The sequence below is a fragment of the Cystoisospora suis genome (assembly GCF_002600585.1).
Source record: "Cystoisospora suis strain Wien I chromosome Unknown contig_3321, whole genome shotgun sequence".
Classification (NCBI taxonomy): Eukaryota; Apicomplexa; class Conoidasida; order Eucoccidiorida; family Sarcocystidae; genus Cystoisospora; species Cystoisospora suis.
In genome coordinates, this window is record NW_027156116.1 from 3,084 (window position 1) to 19,541 (window position 16,458).

Genomic DNA, 16,458 nt, shown 5'->3' on the forward strand with positions numbered 1-16,458 from the left:
TTACGATTGCGGGCAGCCGTAGGGTGGATCGACCGGGCGCGCAGGCCTTCGGCTGATGGGTCCGAGAGGTTCTGCGAGTTAGTGGAGGTTAGAAGAAGTGGACTGATGAGCTGTGGCGAGGGATTTGGGGTTTTTCCCTGGTTTCGGTGGTGTGAGGAGGCGTGGTGATTCTTCCCAGAGCGGGGGTCCGACAGACCCGTATGGATGCCTTTTCGTTTGTGAGTTCCGTGGCGTATTCTAGAGTCACCAGTGTTTATAACTTGACGTGAAACCGTTCCAACCTGAACTGACGGGACTTCAGACGACGTGTGAAGCGTTTCCTTTCCGCCAAGGAGTTGCTATGCGAGTCGAGGGACCTCGCGGAACAGCCTGTAGATGAAAGCTCTGCGGGCTGTACGTCACAGTTAGGCAGGAGAGTAGCGGTAGCGTGGCAGACCGACTCCTGCGCTTGCAGCTAACGAAGAACAGTTACGAGTATCTTTAATTGTGACAGTTGCGGGGGGGCCGCCGCTGGCTTTCCCCATCTGGAAGCCGTGGTCAGTTACCGTTGTGTTTGGTTGTCAGCTCCTGCCTGCTTCCGACACTTTGGGATGTGCTCGGGCCGGTCTCGAAAACCCGGTTAGTTGGCTTTACGCGTGTCCGCGTCGTGCTCGCGCGGTACGCAGAGAGGGTGCTGCCAGCCGTGTGGACCGTCAGCTCGTGTGGAGCTGAGAATAACATACGTAGACAAACTTGTCCCACATTAGTGACGAGGACGTAGTCTTCGCTCTGCCGAGGCGGAAGGTAACGAGAACGCTGTCTCGCGGAGCAGTCTCCGGCCTAGGCCGGCAGGGACTGTACGTCATAATTGAGAGGTGAATGGCGGTAGAGTAACGGTGGCGCCGTAGGGACGGCCATTTTGGCGTCCCCACACCGTTTCTCTATCTTCAAGCGCAGATCGGTGGCGGTCTGTCTTTCACTCAACCGCTAGACAAGAAGCCTTGTACCATTGTGGCATTGGGCAATTACTAGCAGCAAAGTCATTCAGAGTCAGTGGTCTTCAAGTGCTTGTGTCTACCTTCCACTGTTTGCAGCAGTGTCGACAAGGTGCTTTGTGGAAATAGAAGGCAGAGCCTAACCCAGGCTTTGCCATTTCCAACAACGCGTAACGGCCTACCGGCTTTGCGGTCATCCAGAGCACGTTTTTTTACCGTTCTCAATCTAGAAGTGAACGGCCTGTCGTATCCAATGTATACTGGATTGTCGTCGAGCCGCGACTCATGTAGCGAAGGAGATGCGCCTCCGCGCACGCGAGTTAGAGCCTGTGTCGTCTCGCGTACGAGCCTTGTACGTTTTTGCTACGTGTTGGTACTGGCCGTTACACGTGAGACCGGGGTTGTCGACCAGAGAAAGGAACCGCATGGTTCACCGAACTCGATCTCCGGCACGGGGAGACGGCGGGTGGTCGCCATTATGCCTAAAAGTGTGCTGTGTGCTGTCCTTGAATATAAGACTACAAAGTCAACGTGAACCTCGGCGCAACGTGAGCAGAGCATCTGAACTGATATACCCGATGTGCGGCCGGCACGTCCAGGTTCAGTCGGCGAGTTTTAGCCCCGGCCACTACGGCGTTACTACCGCCTATTAGACGAAGAGTAAGGGAAGCCCGCGACCGCGGGCGAGCTTCGACTTTGGGGAGGCACCGGACCTGGGCGGCAGGAGCAGTGCTGCGCGGACCCCTGTTTCCAGGTGCGGAGCCGACGACAAGGTACGGAGGCGAGAAAATAGAGCACTGCGGGGGAAAGAACAATTTATTCGTAAGTCCTAACTTCGGTTAACGGTTTAGTGAAAGGTTTCGGAACCCCTGCGAAAAGGGAAAGCGCAACATTCTTGGGAGGCCGGCGATTGTCGAGAGCGAGTGTGCAGCTCCGACCGTTCCTGATCTTAGGTTTGATTTCATGAAAGGTTTCCTTTTTAGCCCTCGGATATCGTAGTGTGCTATCTTTATCGTAGGTGCAGCCGTTGTCGCAGCGGGTGCTGACGGACCAGAGCGCAGTGTTGCCACGCTGTTAATCTCGGAACGCGGGCAGCACAATACCTTTATCGATTTTCGATGGATGGACGTTAACTTTCGCAACTACTCTGGTCTTCCCTTGCCTTGCTCCGTGTCCCATGAACCTCATGCCAAGAAAGAGAAGTTCTGTTGTGCAAATGCCAATCTTTCGAGGCAATCTGGACGTAGTACTAGAAACCCAGGGTTCCTATACGCAGTGGCTTAGGTACTACATCATAACGAACAAAGCGCCTGATTTTTATCTCGGCCTAGTGAAAAAAGATAAGAGAAGCCCAACTCCCGTCGCGGTGTCCGTCGCTAATCGACATCCAATATCTCTCCGGCAATTCGAGAAAGATGGCAGACACTGACTTACGCGGAAAGAAAGAATGTTTTTTGGAATGGAAGTTCTTATCAATAGAATACCATACGTAGAGAGATGTATGCATGCGGTACGGAACAAGGCCGAGAGGAAACCTGTCTGACAAATGTTTCTCATCCGCACAAAACCACTGGCCGTCGCTTTCCCCCCCCCCTTACTTCTCTTTTATCTGGCTTTGACTTCTTTCTCCGATAGAAACGAAGAACGTGACTGCGTTCTTCAAACCGACATCTCCTCGCTCTTGTATTTTGACAGGGAAGAGACGCGAGATGTCTATCAAAAAGAGCTATCCTTGTTTAGGCATAACATTCTACGTTCGCTCCTGGCACCTGCCTCCTTCTTTCTGAAAGGCTTTACTTCATGCACAAAGCATCACTCGAGAACAGAGTACAGCAAAAGCAGAAAGTAGTCGTTGGTACGCTACAGCCCTTTCATCTCGTCCTTTCAGCACTGCATCTCTTTGAAAGCAAAACAGAAAACGCCGGAGTAAGAACAGAAGAAGAACGTAGTGACTCATAACCTTGTCAATTTCGACTCATTGACTCGAAGGGAACAAGACTCGCTCCAAACCTGGCTAACGGTAGAGAAGTCGAGGAGGAGACAGGTCCGTGTTTGGGCCGAAGTATCCAGGACAAGGGTAACGATAGCCACCTCGTCTCTCAGGCTGCAGCAAAGAAGAGAACGGAGAAATAAGGCGAAAAAGAATTAACTAGGGATTTTCAAGCATGTGCTCAGCTGTAAGTGTCATGAAGTCCCCCACTCCGGTCTGCATACAGTGCTCTACTGTCCCTCACTGTGAATAGTGATAGCCGGCGCCAGCAGCCATCATTATCAGTCGGGGAGTATCGACAATTGATTGGACGGTTTCCGCTGAAAGTCTGAGAACTCAACGGAGACCCACAGTACTTCCGGCCGCCAACAGACACCAGCAGGGGGTGAACGGTGAATCGCATGAAGCGTAGAAGACTCATGCAGCTTTTTGGATCCTCTCTTCACTTCTTGAGCTACTCGACCTACAAAACTACGTGCCATACACAGACACGGGCGGCAAGTAGTCATCGCCGCATGACTTCGGGACATGCCATGTAATTCCCATCTGTGGTTCTCACGATCTGATCATCTACACAAATATGCATAGTGTCCGCTTCTTCCCTCTGCAGTTACATGCTCACTGGCGGAAGAACCTTTTACGTGGTCGGCTGCACGTCCACTCGGAACGTGTCGGAGGGCAGGAACACTCCCAATGTGTCGGGGTGAATGTACACTTGAAATGTGTAAAGGTGTATGTACACTCGACATGTACCGGGGCGTGGGTACACTCCAACCGTACAGAGAAAGCAGTTCATCTGTGAATCAGAAAACGAAAGACTTCGTTCTCGGCCGTCATTCATAGGTCACCCGTCTTTTACCTTTTCTCTTCGCCTGCCCTCCTGCTCCTCCTCCATCAGCACCAACTCCTCGTCCCCCTCCTCCTCCGGCAGGTTTATGACCTTGGAAGGAATTATCAACCTGTCCAATGATAGAGTCTATTCCACCAAATCCCATACCTCCTTGGTTCATATACTGGGCATAGACGCTGTAGTTACTCTTCTGCTCTCCCCCCTCTCTATTCCTTCCCCTAACTCCCCCCCGTCCAGCAGGAGAACCCGGCGGTGCCAGGCCTCCACCTCCCCTCATGCCTTCTGCTGCTCCTGCTCCACCGCCGTCTGCGTATGGATAGTAGTTGGGGGTAATCCCTTGTGTGTTATATAGCTGGGGAGACGGATATGCAGGGGAAGCTGCTATCGCCCCTACACCTGCTCCTCCTCCTCCTCCCCTACCATAGTTCATATCGGGATAGCCCGGCGTTGTTGGAGCTTGGCCACCTGCATAACCAGGAGTCAGACCTCTATGAGGTGTGTACGAGCCAGGATACTGTGACACTACAGAATCAAAAGGAAGAGTCGCGTAGTCTTCCCAGGAGTTCTCAGCCCATAGGCGGGCATATCTTTGCTTGATCGGAGTGAAATTGGATGTCTCCAAATCTCGTGAGCATCTCTCAAAAGCCTGCAGATCAGGACAGCAAACCCACGAGAAGACATATACACATAACAGAGGATAACGGACAAGTGCGAGTTGCAAGAGAAAAGACGAGATACACACAAGAAGAAAAGAGCAAGTGATAGAGAATCTATCCATAATAGTAATCACTCATGTCTGGTGGTGTGAATGTGATGAGATTTATCTCGAAGAATGTCTGCTGTGCGTGAGAGAACTTGAGCAACCCTAATAAAGAAAAACAGGAGACAGCCTAAACAACGAGAATCAACCTTGAACCACGTTTCCATAGGAGATGTTGTCGGACTTACAGTCACTTTTTTACTTAGGCGAAAGAATACAATCGTGTGGAAGACGAAATCTCTGACCCCCTGTGACGGTAAGCGCAACGTCACGACCTTCTCGAAATATCCTCCGGTACGAGCCCTGAGACAAGCACCACAATGCAGAGAATGAGCCCTATTTTAAACTAGGTGACGAGGAACGCCGAGATTTCATAGTTCAGCACATCCAGGTGGAAGATCATATCTGGATAATGTATTTCTCTCTTTCTCTATATAGATATATATATGTACATGCATCTACATAGGTAATAGCTGCATACACTCGTGTACATAGATATTTCAGCGTACATACAGCCACGAATTCTCTTCTCTCTCGCTGTGACGGAGTCTCTCTAGAGATGATGAGACAAGTAATATATATAGAGAGACCCCTCATGGGTCACATGTAGGAACTCGATCAATCCTTCCTTTCCACGTGATTCTGAGCCGCAGATAGGAGAATAATAAAGCACCTTTCGCGTCTCTAAGAAGGCGTTCGTTTCTTCTCAGCTCCCTCCTTGTTGGTCATTCCTTACGAGTAATTCATGAGATGAAAACAGAGAGAAAGGTCATCTTCTCGGTAGTCTACTTCTTCAGGACGGGATACGTAGAAATAAGCCCAAGGCGCTTCACGATAGAGAGGCTGATCAAAGTCTCTCACTTTCGATACAAACCTCGTACCCTACAAAGACAGGCACACACTCGTACATACTCATGTATAAAGTTTTCACTAAACTCATATCTGAATGGAAAGCTGTGCATACATACACATGGTGTGAGGCCGGCTCTAAGGCCGTGGAAGTGCAGATCTGAACTGAAGGCAGAAGACAATTGTTGGAGGAAACGGCCCCCTCAGTCCATTTGAATGAACACGATATTTCTATTTGAGCGCAAGCAGAGCTCTTCTGTCACTCTCTCCCTCTCTGTCTCAATATCAAAAGTTCCAAAGAAACACAAAGTCCTCCTGAAGTAGGAGAAAACCCCCACGCCGATTCTGTCTACAAGGACCGAACCAGAGCGTCCCTACCATCATACGTACATACATACACATATCCACGTAGCCCCATGTGGATATACTTGTCTGTCTCCATCTTCAAGCATTGTCGAAGCTCTCCTATCTCTCTGCAGGTTCGAGAGACCTAAGAGAAGTACTCATTCTAGAGACCTATAGTTACGGTCCTAACACTTCTCATAAAAGATTTAACATTGAAGAATACTCTTTCAAACACTCACGTCCTCTCGCCCACTTTTGTCTTGTCTTCTGTGCTTTTGTTTCTTCCTTTCTACCATTCTCCCTATATCTCGCCTCTTGATATGGATGAGTGAAGCGAGAGATACACGAGCGAAATCGCAACGGTAACTTCTAAGAGAGACTTCATACACTTCAAGTCTTTCTCTCAACCCCGAGACAGAAACACAGACTCTTCGTCCATCTAGCAGGAACTTCAGACAAGATGCGCTTTCCTTCTTCACCCACGAAGAATTTCAGAGATACGGCAGCCACAAAGAAAGAATGAAAGAATACGAGACATAAGGAAAATGAGGAAAGAAAACAAAGGAAAGAGAAAACGAGAAGGAAAGAGAGAATGAACGAGAGAAAGGGAAGACTTACGGTGCGAGTTAAGGTTAAGGTACAGTCAAAGAAAGGCCTAGTATTAGCTACACTTTTCGGAGGAAGCTCGAAGAGAACATGAAGGTCTTCATTCGTCAAAGTGGTTGAATAATCCGTTTCTGTCTGGTGACGGAGAAACGAACAGAAGAAGATGATGAAGGTAATGAAGTAGGCGACGAAAGACCTAGAAAAGATCTCTAGAATATATACCGGACCACACGCAACAGTCGGCTCTTCTCCCTCTTATCTCTGTTCAAAACGGAGATGTCTGTCTGTTTCTGCCTCTCCATATCTTTCTTTAGCACTACTTTATGTCTCCATTAATATGCCTGTGTCTACGTGAACTACAGATACACGAGAGGACACCTGGATGTATACTTTCGTCATTCTTTCACGTGTGAAACAACAGAAGAGAAAAGTTTCCTTCTTCTTGAAAGTCTAGCCGAGGAACACAAGTGCTTCCCGCCATAAGAGGGTGGATGTCTGTCTCTTTGCACCTTCTATCGATTGTATGGGAAAACCGAAAGAAAAGGATCAACAAAAAGAAAGAGGCCGAGTAAGTGTCGGAGCTTAATGACTTTTTCCCTCCTCATCTTCTGTAGCACACATCACTTCTTCTTCGTCCGCTGTTTCTCCTGAGTAGACGGGACCACTAAGAAGGAATAAGCAACGGAGATAAACACCGTATGACGTCTATCCAGTCCCTCTTCTTGGTCATTTTTTCTGCACACCTCGCGCATCTTCCCCAGGTGTATGTACAGCTGATGTATACGTAGACCCGGAAATGTTACCGTACATAATACCACACTACGGGACACGTCCCTAAAAACACCTGCTCTGTAGGTAGACGTCTATACACAGAGATGTGAGAGAGACTGCATGACATACACACACTGAACATACCATTTCAGGCGTACAGATACATATCTTTCCGTTTACGCTGTCTATATCAGTATGGAGTATGTGTATATGTAAATAGGATGACTCTGTAAGTGTCTTTACATGTCCTACCTCAGAGAGAATCTCGAGCATGCCTCTTGCTGTCTCTGATCCAACGGTAATGGGGCCCTTCAACGCTAACGAATAGACAAAGGGATTGGCCGCCGATGTATTCTCAATTCTTCGAGCTACTCTTAGCTGAAGGAACAATCCAACCTATGGGTGTTTGAGAAACACAGAGAAAAGAGTCAGTGCAATCAAATCGCAAAACTCAGAACTGGAGGAAGAAGGTGTCCAGCCACATAGATAGATAAATAGACACAGAATATCCACTAACGGCCGCGTGTATATATATACAAGCAGGGTCACGTATACATATACATGTGTATGTGCGTGGAGAAAAGCTAATTCATATAGCGAGAGTGAGAGACAGCGCGAAAGAGATAGATCCACACTATGATATACATATGTGTACGTATGAAGACCTGAGCTACTTTCCTGTAGGGATTTGAGAAAAGAACAGACGATAAGGACGAAGAGAAAGGATTCTTGAAAAGTATCTCCAGATACTGTTGTATTTTCGTCTTCTTCGTCTCCAGTCTATCTGTCTGTCTGTGTGCTCATGAGAGTATAGTGTTTACGGTTAGGGCGCTAGGGAGAAGTGCTACAGGGTCAACGAATGGATAGAGGGAAAGAGATAGAGATAGAGAGAAACAGATATAGATAGAATGAAAGAGATACAAAGTTGTCTTAATAACGTAACTCCCTTTCTCTTTCCTCCGCGGAAGATGAGGAAGAAGGGAGATGATTGGACAAGAGAAAGAAGGAGAGATTCGGCGGATGAACGAAGATCGATCACCTAGCCTTGGGCAGAAAATTACACAGCCACGAGAGTGGACTCCCTTCCCTAGAGACATACTTCCCATACACACACCCGACTACACAGCCATCCATATAGAGAGCTTCATGTTGAGTCCTACGTGCACTTCAATGATATATACGGCGGTGGAAGTGACTCGAGCTACTATATGTGTATGAGAATATCCATCTTGCTTACGAAAGACTGTGAGAGGAGGAAGACAGGACAAAGATTGTAGAAGACGATGAAGAAGAAGACACGCCAGAAAGGAAGAGAAGAGAGGGCACTCCCTTACATGAGATTCTTCTAGCCGACAAGCAGGTCCTGTTTTATCAGGAGTGGTAGAAAAAGTAGGATTTTTGCCTGGCCTGTGAGAGAAGAACCACTCGATGACCCTCGGCGGAGCTCTGTTCACGAGTCTCGCTGCTAGATCTTTCATCTTCACTGAGCTGCCTAAGGAGAAAGCCAAGAGAATGAGAGAGAAGGGAGAGAGAGAGAAGAAAAGATATACAAGAGATTACGAGAATTCGAGAGAACGTATGGCGGTACAGAAGAATGGATACACAATAAGTGAATAGATGCTGTGAATACACACCGTGCAAACGGGAGGTCGCCACAGAGATATGCAGATACATGTGAGTTGGTAGATCCCAACAGAGCGGTAGGTATCTCATGTTAGATACAGATGAATATGTAAGAAGACAGAGATAGACGTTCATATTAAGGAGACGCATACTCTCTTCATAGCAGACGAGAACTCAAGTAGCAACGGACAACACATACATACAGATGCATGCACAGAAGAACATAGATGCCAACGTTCACTCATGTATGGTCGTAGGTGTAGAAGAATACTCGAAGAAAAGACCTCGACAAAATACAGACCATCTCTCATTTCACCCGAAGGAGGGGAACTTGAACTAACACTTCCCCTCGAAGAAACATATCGGCGGTGTCTCTGCGTCCATAAGAATTGCACATGCGTCCATACACGGCCTGTATGGGAACATGTATGAACTTGCACGTGCAGGTGATCTACAGGTGAGGGCTGGGATATATTCTAGATATAGGACAACAGACACCACAGAAGCGGGCCTCGAAACTTTATGCTGAAGATGGATACAAGAAAAGCACAATGACTAGGGATCATTGTCTACTCGAAATCTCCCGCTATGTTATCATGATCTCTCTGGTATCTTTCTTCTTCTTTTCCTTCTTCTTCCTCTTCTTACCAGCTTCACATAGGCCTTCAATAGCAACAGGATACTGATCTGTATGAGACGCTTCAACTTCTTCCTCCTCATCGGAAGACACACCCCCACCCTGAATGCAAGGAGACAAGAAGAAAGAAGTGCAAACAGTCGCATGCATAGTACGAGCTGTCAAAGCTCATTAAGAAGAAAAGATATGCACTCTCTCTTTCTTTGAAGCATTTTAGCAAGTAAAAGAACGTTTCTAGCAAATCTCTCTGTATGTAGATACATGTGTCAGCACATGCACAGGGACGCAGCGTCCGTCATCGCAGGTATACATATGTATATATAGAGAGTATGGATGGACGTTACATACGATATGTGATATGGATGTAAACGGCTAGATGACACCTGTGCTCTCCGGATGCACCTGTCTTCCCAGATTCGCAGAGGAGAAAGACCAAACAGAAGACAGACGAAAACTGAGGGACGCAATTCAACAATGAAGTCGCAGAAGGTCGCCGTCACCACGTACATACAAACCTACTATATAAGGAATCGGTCTAGGCAGTGCTGTCTACACACAGCGAACCTACAAGTACGTGTGCATAAATACACAGAGAGAGAGAGAGCGAGACCCAATCATAGCCCATGAGGGATGATGGAAGATAGCAGGAGAAAGTTCGCCGGGGAAACGGTAGCCTACACAGGAGACATAATTATAGGAGACGTACCTGGTGGGTCAGTGTAGGCCGTTCAATCGTACAGCGACAAGGCTTATCTCCATGTACAGGACATCCTGTACGGCTCTGTAAAGCTTTCTGTCGCTCTCGGCGTTGCTGCCTGGAAGATCATCATGCAACACGAAGAGAACATGTTTCCTACACAACTTTAATGCAGTGTGGGGCATCATTCACTCCCACTTGCCGTATGCGCGCAAAAGGACGACGCGAGACAAAAAGCCATCCAACAAGGAATTAAGTCACAAAGGAATACAGCGTAGAGGATTGCATACTGCGACCAATTACACCCTAACAGACAAAGTCAGGAAAGAGAGAAGGTGAACTTCGAGTCTAGGCGACATAGATACGGAACGAAGAATACGCTGATACGTGTACACGCTCGTATATAGATAAGATATAGAGCGTAGCAGCAATTGGCGTTGGCTACCTCACAACGCGGGTGTCGCTCTGTATGTACGCTTGTATGTAAAAACGTACTCTCCAGCTGGATAGATATATCTGGCACATAGCTAACACAAACTGCCGATCTATGGACAGAGCTCGATAGTGATAAGAGATAAAAGATTGACTGAAGAGCTCTGTGAACGGATAAGTGCCGTCATATGATGGATCGGTAATTGCCTGGGTTCTCCTAGAAAGTGGATGGATCGACGAGAATGCAGCACACTGCTTTCGGTACACAGACCTGACGGTAGCACATTGTGTATATCTCCCCCCTTCCCTAAGAGGAAGAAGAAGAAAAGTCCAGGGATGAAGGAAGGCACGCAAATCTCTCCGAGGTATCGTCTCTCTTCGCGATTCGACTCACATTTCCATTTTACGTCGGCGGTTGTAGTCATCTTCGTCACTACTCTCTGAAGAATCGGATGAACTATCGTCGCTGTTAAATTTCTTCAGATAGTCTACATACATGCACACCACACGAAACAAAGAAAATGACTTTCTCTGGTAAGCTGTCCTCCGTAAGAAAGACGTAAGTTCTCGGTAAGAAACAATCGCTATATAGTGTCTATCGACCACAAACTCGAACCGAGAGAGTATCTTCAGCTCGCTGAGTAGACCAAGATGAAGAGACTGGAGGTACGTCGGTTCCTGGACAGACAAGATCTTTATGAATAGATTCAAAGGAGGCTGGGCAACTACACAGAGTCAATCTGTGGTCCATCTACCTGTCTATCTACCTTCTCCATTTCCTCTCTTTTCCCGGATGTACGTGAACGATTTGATCTCCGATACATGGCTCATCAAGTAGACGTCTCAATACAGGAAGTACGCGAAGAGGAAGAAGTACAGATTTCCATACTGTCTCACGGCCTCTAGAGAGGCATGGAACGGACGTGAGGAGAAAGGAGAAAAAAGACTCCTTCGCCTCTCCGCATGTGTGACATACCTTTATTCTGATGGTGTTGGGGACCAGCCGCTTCTCTGTAACCGAAATGATGAACCTATAGAACAACAGGATTCCCGAATATAAGACGAGGCACCTAAAAAGGGCTGCACTTGCTTGAAGGGAGAAAACCGAAGCAATCAGAAGCTCTGAACATTTGACTAAACAAGAGGATACATACGTACATACATATACATAGATACAACATACATACATATTCATTTAGCTGGTACGGAGTATGTACACACACGTATATAGTCATACGGTCCTCTATCCTGACTACCTCTGAACCTGTCCATATCGATGTATCTGTCCAACGGCGTCATGTATGTCTCATCATCTATGGGTCCGGTCACTTTGTCAGAGTGAAGTAACCACGTATGTACGGAGCACACGCAACTGAATAGCTTGAGAATCTCCAAAAATTCCCTAATACCTACACACACATATCCTGCCTCTCCAATAGATATAACAGCATACCTTCTCTCATGATCTACATCCCCATGGTACATTCTATATATATATATATATGTACGTACGCATAAAGGGCGACGCTGACCGTACATATCCGTTTAAAAGGCGACTAGCACCAGGCAAACGTCAGAACGACTTCATTTCTCTCTCATGTGAGAGAGAGAGAGGAAGGCAGGTGAACTTTGTCCTACCTGTATGCCGAAGAGCATCCTGAGAAACTCAGCGAAAAGATCGCATTCTTTCGCATTTTCAAATTCAAAGGATAAGGACGATGTCTCCTGAAGCCCTGTCCGCACATACACCTCAACTGTCTACACGAAAGAAAAGGGGGAGAGATAAAGCAAAAGAGGAAGCCAGCGATAGCGACTCAGAGGAACGTCACAGCAGCTGTCAGAAGAAAGAGAGCCAGAAAGGTCGTTTGAAATGAGTATGCTGGTGGTGGGGTGTATAGCGATCCCTATGCATGCATACACACTGTCACTTGTCTCTCCATACAGATACAGCTCGGGTGACGATACACACAAGATCCCGTCTCATAAACACCTTCGGCCCTCTCACATACAGGCGTGTATATACATTATCGTGTATCCCCGTATATACTTGCGTACAAGTATACAGGTTCCCTCCTGCGCACAGAACCACCACTCCAGCATGCACACATACACATATATATGTATACACATACGTAGAGATAGAAGCAGACAACGTGTCTTATGCTGTGGCTACAGACAAAGGGAAAGCAGCCATCGTGTAGAAGGTCTGCATGCAGTAAAAATAAAGGAGCACTCTCTGTTTCCCTGCCTCCTCCACTCCCATTCTTCAGAATACACCGGAACATCACACACGTGTACACGAATAGAGAAATAGATAGATATATATCTACAAATGTATATATAGATGGACCGGCGTCAGAATCCAGACAAAGCAGTACGTGCGCTCCCCCCTTCCTATAATGCGAGTTTCCGTCTACGCACAATTACACTACCCATGGAAAAGAAAAGTGAGAGAGATGATCTACCTTGATACGCGAAAACGTCAAAGAGATAGAAACAGAGAAGATGACCGGCTCTTCAGTAATGAGGCGTCGACGAGACGGGGATATTCTCACGTAGATACAACTACGAAGGAGAGTGAAGAAGAGAGTTACGAGGCGATTTAGATAGAATTGACACAAAAGGATAGAGAGAAGGAACCGACGGCGAGTGGAGTGCATTTATACAGCAGTTTCTTACCACGTTTTGTTTCTGTACATATTTAATTTTAGAAGTGCGAATTTCTTTGATAGGCTCGCCAGCCTTATCGGAGAGAAGGAGGCGACACTGAGGCTGGTTCTGCATCTTCAAGATGAATTCTCTCTTCTTTCCTTCGACGGTGAATCGGATGAGAAAGTTCCGATTACAGAGCTTTGCATTACTTGGCGTAAATCTCTTAACACGTCCTCCTCCTCCACCTCCTCCTCTCTCGTCTAAAACTGAGGGGGGCCACGTCACAAACATCAGGTGTATGTACACCAGGATAGTGGACAGAAGGCGAGAGGCGGAGACAACGGAAGGATAGGAGGAGATACAACGGAAGAAAGGAAACGAAAAGAGAGAAAGAAAAAAATAAACGAGGAAAGTAGAATTCTTCTTCTTATGATGACTCTGGAAGAAAAGGAAGAATCGACGGTTCGCTCTTGAGCACGAGATATCCATCATACTGGGCTTGACTTGTAGTAAGCCATCTTGTCTTGTACATAGCTACTACACTATACACATGGAGGCGCACACATACTCACACACACATGCAGTAATAGATCTTCAAATGCAGTTGTCCATGGTAGATCCTAGACATGTTTCGTAGCCAGTCCGGTGTATGCGTGTGTAGAGGACCAAGTATAGTTTCGAGTGGAGCGCGTCCAGAGAATTCATCTGTGAGGTCGAATATATAGACGTGTTTGTACTGACTCACGTTCATACGAGCTATGTATGTCCACACAGGGGAGAAAATGCACTACTTAGTGAAAAAGGAGGAAAACTAGGTGGATACGATGTAGAGCGCGCAGGAAAGAATTGTAGATGTGGGAGATTTAAGGCAAGAGACAAGTAGAGAGATAGAAAAGTCTGCAGAGGAGACAAACTAACCTACCTGCATCGGGATCAGGTCGTGTTTCGGGATCGAAGAAGAGCACATGCTCTAAAGCCCACTGTTTATTCTCCTCCGACGCAACTGAGTTCCCCATTCTTCCAAAGAGGAGTCAAGCAAAAAGAACGGAGAACAAGAAGAAAGAAGGTTAACCAGAAACCCAAGAGCACAATGCTATCGATGTTGTAACGGAAGGGCATGAAGACGAGAAGAGAAGGAGAAGAACAACATCCATAGATAATGACGAATGTCCTTCTTCGGAGACTTCCGCTGGCAGGACATGCGTCCGTTCTACAGGTCGTTCTTCAGTGAAAGAAAGAGGGGGTGTACTTTCTTTCTTGTCCTTCTCGTGGACGAAGAAGAAAGCTCTAGCTAGTGAGCAAAGGTACCAGTACGGACAGAGGAGTGGAGAGAGAATTCCAGAAGTACGGAGAGAAACTGACAGACGTTTGAGAGAGAAAGAGGGAAAAAAGATAAATCACAAGTGAGGAGGACGAGAGAAAAGTGGTAGAGGGAGGAAAGAGAGGTTCGAGACAAAATTCTTCTCTCTCTGGCTTGGAAAAGCAGCAAGAACGAGACGAGAAAACTCTTTGAGAAGAGGTCTCTGTCATGGACCGATTCGTCGGAGTGAGGACTCGATGTACTTCTTCTTTCAACATCGGAGTTTTTCCTTTCACTTGGCCGACTGTACTGAAACATCTTTATCTCGAAGTTGGTTTGGAGAAAGAAAAGTCTATGCGAATGAGAAACGTAGCAGAAGAGACTGGAAACGGCGGGACCCTTACTTCAGCGATGGCCTTTCTAACAAGAATCGAAAAGAAACAGACAATCGAGGTTCTCAACGCCTTAGCTTGCGGGCCTGTAGCTAGCTGCCACGCAGCACACAAAAACGTGTGCTCCTTCGCCCCTTACCCTCCCTCCACGTTTCGAGATCTTGTAAGGCCGCATGCAATGATAAGAAAGGTAAGCGATTTTAGACAGAAATGAAAAACCACATGTTTTGTCTCTTCACTACTAGACCAGGAGCGATGGGAAACAAGCCCGACGTGCTGCCGTGAAGAAAGCCGTCGGTACGAACGGCGGGAGGCCTTCTCTTTTCCAGTAGTCGATAATACTCTCTGTACCAGACAGTTAGAGAAACCTTCCAGCGCAATCAGCATTTCGAGAAGGCGCGATCGTGTACGGTGCATTTCGAGGAAGGATATTCCTCTCTGTGTTCTAAGCTGTATGATATGCGCTCTCGGCGAAGATGTTGTAGTGAGACGCGCAAGGCTGTGTTCCTGGCGATTAGGAGACCGACATGCTCCGAAACTGGATTTCTTGCGTAACTCCTCCTCAAGTTCTCAGCTATGTCAGGTGAGGGGGCGGGAGGTCGCGGCTGCCGGAGAGAAATATCTGTTTGTCCGTAGAGAAGTGGATTTCAAACTAGTGAGTTCACAACACGAGGAAGCCAAAGGAGAAGAATTCTGATAGGACTCAACAAAAAAGAAGAGAAGAATAGAACTACACCACGAAGAAGGAATGGTAGGCCCGGTTAAGCGGATGAAGGAGTTGCAGTGGGACCAGATAATGAATGTACCTGACGGGGAGAGTACGCGAAAGAGTCAGCACCGAACCTTTGGTATGTTCGTACTGTACATGTTGTACCTCCGTGTCAAACTTTCTCAAAAAAGAAGAAAGCGACGAGAAGGCTGCTCCGTTGTTGGAAACCCACTCTAGTGTACGTCCCCCATGGGAGTTATGATGGAGTTATAGAAAGAGGGGGGGCGATTAGTGCTTATGTTCAGGATGAACGTTCGAGTCTCGCTGATCGGTCATTTCAAGTGAGTGGAAAGAGAAACACCAACAGGGATATCCTAAACAACGGTAGAGGGTGATTCTCCGTTTCGCCAAGCTGTTTGTCTACGACTTTTACTCAGCGACTGATGGATGAGGAAGTTGAGCTGCTCTGTGTGAAGGCGCGTCGTCTGTACCTCGCTGTGAAGAATGTGCGCTTTGACAGACCAAGGTAATGGAGCGAGGAACCATTAAGTAGCAGAAAGAGTGATCCTTGAGCCTTCTTTCGCAGTTGAAAATATGTAGGACAAGAGAGCTCGATTCTGCACGTGCAATACACCGTCCTGTTGGTTGAAAGCGAATTCATGTTCTTCTATATGTGAATGAGGAATGAAACAATAATTTCTCCTTGTTTTTGCCTGAGTTGTTTTGTAGCATCAACTAGTGTGTCAGTTGTTCGATATATTACTCGTAAAAGATGTGAAACAACTCTGCTAGACCTTTTTTCTTGACTCGAGAGAACGGATGGTGCGCCGCCTCTGACACTAGCTTCTGGTCTCATTTATAGCAGTAACTA

At 47.1% G+C, this 16,458-nt stretch overlaps 3 protein-coding genes across 3 annotated transcripts; 2 read left to right on the forward strand and 1 right to left on the reverse strand.

Annotated features, from left to right (window-relative positions):
* CSUI_006544 (uncharacterized protein) lies at nucleotides 1-2,336 on the forward strand. Its single transcript, XM_068066700.1, has one exon. The coding sequence runs from the start codon at nucleotides 1,274-1,276 to the stop codon at nucleotides 1,625-1,627; it is 354 nt and encodes a 117-aa protein (XP_067921323.1). The 5' UTR covers nucleotides 1-1,273; the 3' UTR covers nucleotides 1,628-2,336.
* A 71-nt stretch (nucleotides 2,337-2,407) lies between these two features.
* On the reverse strand, nucleotides 2,408-14,922 carry CSUI_006545 (uncharacterized protein). The gene is made up of 14 exons (XM_068066701.1): nucleotides 14,109-14,922; nucleotides 13,214-13,452; nucleotides 12,173-12,292; nucleotides 11,511-11,565; nucleotides 10,929-11,022; nucleotides 10,112-10,220; nucleotides 9,417-9,507; nucleotides 8,480-8,637; nucleotides 7,398-7,541; nucleotides 6,387-6,509; nucleotides 5,311-5,456; nucleotides 4,763-4,877; nucleotides 3,824-4,460; nucleotides 2,408-3,078 (listed from the first exon to the last, which is right to left on the reverse strand). The coding sequence occupies exons 1-14, from the start codon at nucleotides 14,200-14,202 to the stop codon at nucleotides 3,074-3,076; spliced, it is 2,130 nt and encodes a 709-aa protein (XP_067921324.1). The 5' UTR covers nucleotides 14,203-14,922; the 3' UTR covers nucleotides 2,408-3,073.
* Nucleotides 14,923-15,602: 680 nt separating this feature from the next.
* CSUI_006546 (uncharacterized protein) lies at nucleotides 15,603-16,329 on the forward strand. Its single transcript, XM_068066702.1, has one exon. The coding sequence runs from the start codon at nucleotides 15,627-15,629 to the stop codon at nucleotides 15,822-15,824; it is 198 nt and encodes a 65-aa protein (XP_067921325.1). The 5' UTR covers nucleotides 15,603-15,626; the 3' UTR covers nucleotides 15,825-16,329.
* Nucleotides 16,330-16,458: the final 129 nt, after the last annotated feature.

Bases quoted from the DNA above. Each gene is read 5' to 3' on its own strand.
- CSUI_006544 (XM_068066700.1), top strand. From the start codon at position 1,274: ATGCGCCTCCGCGCACGCGAGTTAGAGCCTGTGTCGTCTCGCGTACGA.
- CSUI_006545 (XM_068066701.1), bottom strand. From the start codon at position 14,202: ATGGGGAACTCAGTTGCGTCGGAGGAGAATAAACAGTGGGCTTTAGAG. The intron at 11,023-11,510 runs GTATGTCACACA...GCATGTATGTAG, and splicing joins CCAACACCATCAGAATAAAG to ACTATCTGAAGAAATTTAAC. The intron at 7,542-8,479 runs GTAAGGGAGTGC...AAACACCCATAG, and splicing joins GTCGGCTAGAAGAATCTCAT to GTTGGATTGTTCCTTCAGCT.
- CSUI_006546 (XM_068066702.1), top strand. From the start codon at position 15,627: ATGGTAGGCCCGGTTAAGCGGATGAAGGAGTTGCAGTGGGACCAGATA.